This window comes from Arachis duranensis, chromosome 5 (assembly GCF_000817695.3).
Source record: "Arachis duranensis cultivar V14167 chromosome 5, aradu.V14167.gnm2.J7QH, whole genome shotgun sequence".
NCBI lineage: Eukaryota > Viridiplantae > Streptophyta > Magnoliopsida > Fabales > Fabaceae > Arachis > Arachis duranensis.
Window position 1 is genome coordinate 93335073 of NC_029776.3, and position 7518 is coordinate 93342590.

Sequence of the window (7518 nt, forward strand, 5' to 3'; positions counted from 1 at the left end):
GTTCGATTTTTTTGTCAAGACCATCCAAACCAAACCAAACCAATTAAAATCGGTTTGGTTTGGTTCGATATGTTCGATTTTTTCAATCAATTCAAAAAAAATACTACCATACTATTATGCAAAGTCATAACATTGAAATCGACAAAGAAAAATATACAATAGCTAACAAAGTCTTGATCTAAGGAAATTTAACAACAACATAATTCAAATATGACAATTAAAGAAATTTAATAGTTCAACAATCAACACAACTGAATAAAAATAAATTGTCATTAAACTGATAGTAAAGTTATGGTGTCTTCTCCAACAAAATAGCTAAAATTTCTAATGCAAACCAACCTGAAATAAAAAAAATAGTTACATAATAAGAACAACAACAACAACAATAATAATAATAATAATATAAGGAGAACAATTCCTACACCAAGATGTACTCAATCAGAAGTGAAATTTCTAATTTGCCTTGCTCATAATCAAGGCTTTCAATAGCGCTGAGGTTGGCACCAATTATAGCAATCTGGGAGGTTGTGTTAGTCCTTTTAACAAGTAGTGGCTTTGAATATGACATGTTCCTTTCCGAAAACTCCGACCAATTCCTCCGAATTTTGCCCTTCCCATCCAACAATACACCTTCATTTTCAATGTCATGTAGTACATCACCATCACCATTGCTTACACCATCTTGTTTGTTCTCCATCTCCTAAAGTCGTAGCAAAAACTACACTTTTGGGTGAGTGCCACAAAGTTGTATTAATCAGAACCTGCAATTAAATTACCAACTTCACATTGAGCATGTGATCTTATATCATATAGCACATTAACAACACAATGTGGATATTTTATTTTTATTTTTTCTGGATCAACAAACAATTGGCAAAACATGTGACAGATATTATTTTGAAGGGTACAGCTCATAACACACAAGTTCTCAAATGTAAACCACAGTAATCAATAGTTTATAATCCAAGATACTATGGATAAGTGTTGGATCAACAAGCAAATCCAAAATGAGAAGAACATGAAAAGCAAGTTCCTTGATTTCATGCATGCAGCAAAATCTGGTAAGGGTATGAGTAGAAACCAGAAACTATGTGATCAAGCGAAGTATATCCACTGTCAGTAACCCATCTTTTAGATCCAATCAAAACTTGAACTTTGCTGGTGTTGCCTAAAAAAAATTGGCAATCAAATCCAGGAAGCAATTGAACAATAAAATGAACAATAAACTGAGACAAGCAATTGAACAATAAAATGAACAATAAACCGAGACAAGCAATTGAACAATAAACAGCAACCAGCAAGGCAGCAACAATACCAACAATAAAATAATTCATCAATAATTCAATACCAAGTTACCAACTTTACCTAACAAACACTCAAACAAAAAGTAGCAACAATGCACCAGTAAACAACAAATGGTAAACATTACCTGAATCGGTGGCTCGGGCTCCATATTGACTTGGGAGGAAGGCTGAGTGGGAGACTGAGCGGTGCTGGGTTGAACTGATGATCGGCCAGAACCCAGAAACGCTGCTGGGTGGTGGCGTCTCAACGGCGGCGGCGTGGTGCTGTGCTGCCCTGTTGAGTCAGTGGGCGACGGCGTCGTGCTGTGCTCTCTCTTCTGGGTCAGTGCTGTGCTGCCTTCTGGGTCAGTGGGTGGCGTCTCCGCGAAGAGGAAGGCTTCGGCGCCGGGATTCGGAGGAGCGAGAGATTGAGTAGTGATAGATTGGGAAGATTTGAGTGCGCAGGTTAGGGATTGGGGATTTGGAGAAGAGAGAGCGAGAGCGACTGAGTAGTAGAGACTAGAGAGCGCAGGTTAGGAATTGGGGAGTTAGTCATTTTTTGGGTTTTTTCCGAATCGATTCGGTTCGGTTAGGATTTTCAAAGTCAAAACCAAAAACCGAATCGAACCACACAAAAAACAGCAAAATAGGCTTTTTTTATTTTTTCGATTTTCGATTAATTCGATTCTTGGTTATTTCGATTCGGTTCGTCAGTTTAATTCGGTCCGAATCGGAGTTTAATTCGGTCCGAATCGGTTTTGAACGCTATTAAAAACTACTTTATTTATTATAATATTAAAAACTGCTTTATTTATTATGATAAATTACCCTAGATATTATTTCTTTAAAATATGTATAAACTATACACGCATACATTAAAATTCTTTTAATAAATAATTTAAATATTTTATTTACAAATATAAACAATAACGGAAAAATTTTAGTCTTTCTTTGGTAGGGTGCGCCCTTAAAAGTGCTAAATCATTTAATTAAATAATTAATTAACAATATCGGAAAAATTTTAGAATTTCTTTGGTAGGGTGCGCCAGGCCCATGCAACAGTGTAAGGCTTGGGCGACGCTTGACAGGCCCAGTAGCAAGCTACTGAAATGACCCATCCCCCTCAAAAAATAAATTTAATATCGTGTAGACCAATGGCCCACATATCAGATATTAAACTGATAAGAACAGATACTACACTTGATCTTAGCCAAAAGGCCGAGAAAGGTATGCTTATTATCGTTGCTTACTTGGCCTTTTATATTCGGTTTGCGCAACACTGCTTCCTTGACCCATCGATGTGAAACTCTATCATTAAACTAACTTCAAAGCTTATTTCATTCATATAGACATACATATGTGTGAACCGAAGAAGAATCTACAACATCGTTCATTCTTTTGGATCTGAAATTTATGCAATGAAGAAAATCAAGATATTTGGTAAGGCACTTGTAACTAAAAACACCTCATTATGAAGCCTTGATCGATCTGAGGAAGAAGAAATTATCCATGAAGATAGAAGTGATAGAACTTTATATCCAAGAACACTAAATTAATATTCATAGACCCCGTGGCTCTTAAACGTGCTGCAGTTACTTTTTTCTTATGTTTTGGTCATAATGGGAGGCGAAAGGGTAAATTAAACTAAACCAAACTTTTCCTTCATGTTTACCGAAATGAAATGTGAGTAAAGTTTCACGAATAAACTCCCTATATATGGATTGAGCAAACAAAATTATAACAAGAAGTGTACTTTCATGGACAACATAAATATATATTCATTTTCAAAAATAAATTGGTCACTAAAACAAATTAAATTATGCTTACAAAGTTAAATAATAGGAAAATTATAATGTATAGATTCCATTCTATAAAGATTTATAGATGTTTAGATTGGAAGAAGCCAAAAGTGACATGTGTCCATAAAAGATGCGGCTAGGAGCAGTTTGAAGGTCTGTGCAGAAGGGTGTGTACGGAAGCCATCACGGAGCCGAACTGCTGAAGCTGGAACGGTGGAAGGCTCCGTTTGGTAATTTTTTTGTGGAGAATTTCGAACTGGATATAATAAATCACTAATGATGCTAGCATCAGTGTGCATTACTGCTTTGGATTTGTGCATATATTACTTTCCGCTCCTCATAGTAAAATATATTTTTGGAAAAACTTCTTTTCATTGTCATTATTTATCGATGTTCTATCTTAAATTTTTCAATTCATAAAATCTCGAGCATAAAAATAAGAATAAGATGATTTAGAACTTTATTAATAACAAAATTAAATAATTTAGATAAAAAAATTAATAAAATATATATACATTCTAATAGTTACAAAAAGTGAATTGTTTTTATTTATATTTTAAGTTAGTAAACTGTTAACACTACTTTATAAAATATTAGTCAAAAACATAATTTTGAATAAAAAATAGTATGATATAAATTAGGGCAAAAGATATAAATAAACCAAAGCTATTCTAATATTAGGTGATTTACCTAAATAAAAAAATATTAGGTTGATCTCAAAATCATATTTCTATATAAATCGAATTGGTTAAATTTCATTTACGCAATATAGTAATAAATCAAATTGGTAAGTTTCGAATTACATGGAAATATTATTTTTTTTGTATAAATTGAATTGGCCTCATTCAATTTATACATGCATGATGTCCGTAGTAATAAATCGAATGAGTATGATTCGATTTATACATGGTTTGTGGCAACTAGTAATTCGAATTAGGTTGCTTCGAATTATTGAATTTGATCGTCCATAATAAATCGATAAAGTCCAATTCGATTTACTAGCAAATTGAATTCTATTTATAAATCGAATTTTGACTATTAAATTTAATGTGAAATTAACTTATATAAATAAATTTTTATTATAAAAAAGAGTACTTAACTTATCAATTTTTATATGTTATTTTTAAGTTAATAAATAAATAAATATTAATTTTTATTATAATAGTAAAAAATTATAGCATATTAAAATAGAATACTAAAAAAATATTACATAATATAAAAAATATACTAGAAAAAGTATAAAAAATTATAACAAATTTAAAGATAATATTATAATTTAATATCATATTTTGTTAATATTATTGAATGAGATAATTTGAACTCCCTAAGTAGACGCAATGAAGTGATTTCACTTGCTCCAGATGAGGATATGAAGTAATGATATAGAATGGTTGAAACAGAATAACTGGTGATGGTTTTGTTTATGATTCTAATTATGATTCGTTGGAGAGTTGGGAAGTTGAGAAGCATGAGGAAGATGAATTAGCTTTAGCATTCCCTTACGACAGTTGCCTATTTATGGATTAGTGAGAACATAGGGTGAATGTTTAGTGAAAGGAAGTCTAGGATGCTTAGTGAGTTTTTATTACAATGCATTGTATTTATTTGGCATTTTTACCGTACTGGTAACCCATGGGTCGGGGTTCTCATTCCGTATATATTTTTTGTTTTTCAGATACAGGTTCAGGTGCTCAGAAGTGAGCTGTGGTTCATCTGAGAGACGGCGAAGATCTTTATATTTTCTACTTTATATTTTGCTTATAATCTCTTCACCTTTATTTTGAAAAGCTTATATTATGTATTGAACTCTTTTGAACTTACCTATAGAGGCTCTTATGTTTCTTTTAGGAGAGATTAGGAGGTACTGTTGTCATCTACCTTTATACTGTACCCTAACCGGCCTAAATTTCGCGGATCGCGACTAATGGCTAATTATTTATGATACCTATCAATTTCAGGTTTCTCATTTAATACTTCCTTTCAATTTTAACTATAATTATGTATTATAATCCATCTCAAAGTCGTACCACCGAATATCTTTGACTTATGACTCGAGTATAAGGATTTGAATATTATGATGTTACATGCGTCACCTGACCTTCACTGTTTCACTCTATTCCTTCTTTGTGGTTTGAGCGAAGCCGTCAAAAATAGGAAAATACAACACCTTAAGAGTTGTTGAAGCCATAGTTGTCAGAACTGAACCGGTCAAGTTATTGGTTCATTAATTTATTAGTTCAACCGATAAATTACTGATTGAATCAGTAGAACCAGTCCTACATAAATAAAAAATAGTAAAAGGTTGAATAAAGTGACAATTAGGCCTTTGAGATTTTCAACTTTGAATTAATTAGTCCTTAAAAAATAAAGTACCAATTTGATTCTCTATGATAATAAACAATGGACACATTATCTCCTTCTATCAATTTATCATATGAAATTTAATAAGGAGTAGACACATAAAAAAAGTGAAAAAAAACCTTGTTGAATTTGATTATAAAAGTAATTTATTCACTAATATTTTTTAATTTTTTTTACTATATTCATTTAGATTTATAAATGTAAAATCTATAGTTTAATGTATTCCAATATTTTCTATAATATAAATTATAATTTAAAATAATTTTTACCAAATCAGTATTTATAATAATAAATATTATGTTATATCATAATTTTATTTATTCTAACATTATAAATTTTGAATTTATTAATATGCCTGTAAAAAAATGTCAAATGTATATTTAAATGTGAGATCAAAATTATTATAAAATACTAAGAAAAAATTTATTGGATTATTTGGATTAACAAAATAAAATAAACAATGCTATTAATTATTGAGACACTTGTATAAAATTCAATGCATTTGTAGGTGAACCATACACAAATTTTTAAATAAATAGGCTTGTTTCATTTTCAGACTTCAAAGCTAAGCCATGAGCCAACTTTTCATTTACAAGACAAAAGATGGACATATGTCAAAAAAAAATATGGTTAAAATAATTTTTTTGTAAATTTATATAAATTTACATCTGTATAATATAAGAGCACCTCTAATGGCTTATCCCAATTCAACTTTTTTCTGATACTTTGAGAAACTTACTGTTGGAGAAAAAGAGAAACAAGTTCTCTCACGGAGTTCAAGGTAGAAGAGTCCCTACTCAGAAAGACTCAAGGACAACCAATGATAACTTGTCACATGGCAAGTTACCTTTTAAATAAATATATATGAAATTATAATTAAATAAATAATTATATTAAATAATTAAATTATAATAAATAATTATATTAAATAATTAAATAATATTCAATTTAATAATAATTATAATAATTAATTAAATAAAAGAATTATAATTTTATTTAATTAATAATTTATATTAATTATTTATATCATAATTAATATTAAATATTATTTATATTTATATTATTATATTAAATTAGCCGTTGTAAAACTAGCCGTTGTAAAATTAGCCGTTAGAAACTAGCCGTTATTATGTTATCGTTATTATTAATAAATTAATATTTTGTTACTCTATATATACCACTTAGATACACTTCTATTCTCACACTATCTACTACTCTTCTTTATCTTCTTCCAAGTTTACGAAATCAAAGTTCTGCTACTATTATTTTTTGTTCGAAAAAATGGATCCAAACCAACTCAACTTTTTCTTCAATTACTTACAAAACTTTCCTCAAATTCAAAATACCTCTTTCTTCAATTACTTACAAAACTTTCCTCAAATTCCAAATACCCAACAATCTCAAACCTCAAACACTCAAGTTCCAAATCAAAACATCACACTACCAAATATATTTCAAAATCCAAATCCACAAAATCTTTCTAATTTCAATTTTCAAACTCTTTATAATAATCAGTTTCCTATATTCCAACCGCAAAATCAAAATTCACAAACACCCCATTTTCCATTTTCGTCCATATTTAACCCCTCTATCGGAAATGTTACTCCAACTTCCTTGCCGTTTCCAACTCAATTCAGTGCATCAAGACATAACTCATCTGGTGTTGGTGGCTCTTCTAACCCATCCTCTCAGACTCCTATACAATCTAATCCAAATTTGCAATATTCAGATTTTGCCAACCCTCGTGGATTAGATGCTATCGACCTTAATGATGATGATATTGAAGATCGGAGGCAAGATAGTATTCAACACTGGCATTGGAAAGAGGATGAGATGCTGATCAGTGGATGGTTAAATGTTTCAACTGACCTTGTAGTTAGTACCGATCAAAAGGAGGAAACATTTTGGAGTCGAATTCATAGCTACTGTGTAGAATTTTGCTCCGACATAATAAGGGGGGTAGTTGCATGTAAGAAGCGATGGTATAAGATCAACAAAACTGTTGCACAATTTGCTGGTTGCTACGATCAAGCTAGTCGAAACATAAGGAGTGGTTCGAACGCTGATGATATAAA

At 30.8% G+C, this 7518-nt stretch overlaps 1 protein-coding gene, 1 long non-coding RNA gene and 1 other non-coding gene across 3 annotated transcripts in view; 1 reads left to right on the plus strand and 2 right to left on the minus strand.

Moving 5' to 3' along the window:
• Positions 1–248: 248 nt before the first annotated feature.
• LOC127747790 (uncharacterized) lies at positions 249–1827 on the minus strand. Its single transcript, XR_008009729.1, has 3 exons — positions 1430–1827; positions 423–761; positions 249–339 (listed from the first exon to the last, which is right to left on the minus strand). It is a non-coding gene; the product is annotated as an uncharacterized LOC127747790 (long non-coding RNA).
• A 491-nt stretch (positions 1828–2318) lies between these two features.
• Positions 2319–2514, minus strand: LOC127747858 (U2 spliceosomal RNA). The gene has a single exon (XR_008009805.1). It is a non-coding gene; the product is annotated as a U2 spliceosomal RNA (small nuclear RNA).
• Positions 2438–7518, plus strand: part of LOC127747680 (glutathione S-transferase T3-like) — a 5323-nt gene continuing 242 nt past the window's right edge. The window contains exons 1-2 of the mRNA XM_052261828.1: positions 2438–2510; positions 7173–7496. Coding sequence (XP_052117788.1) covers positions 2438–2510; positions 7173–7496 — 397 coding nt within the window. The remainder of the gene's footprint in view (positions 2511–7172; positions 7497–7518) is intronic.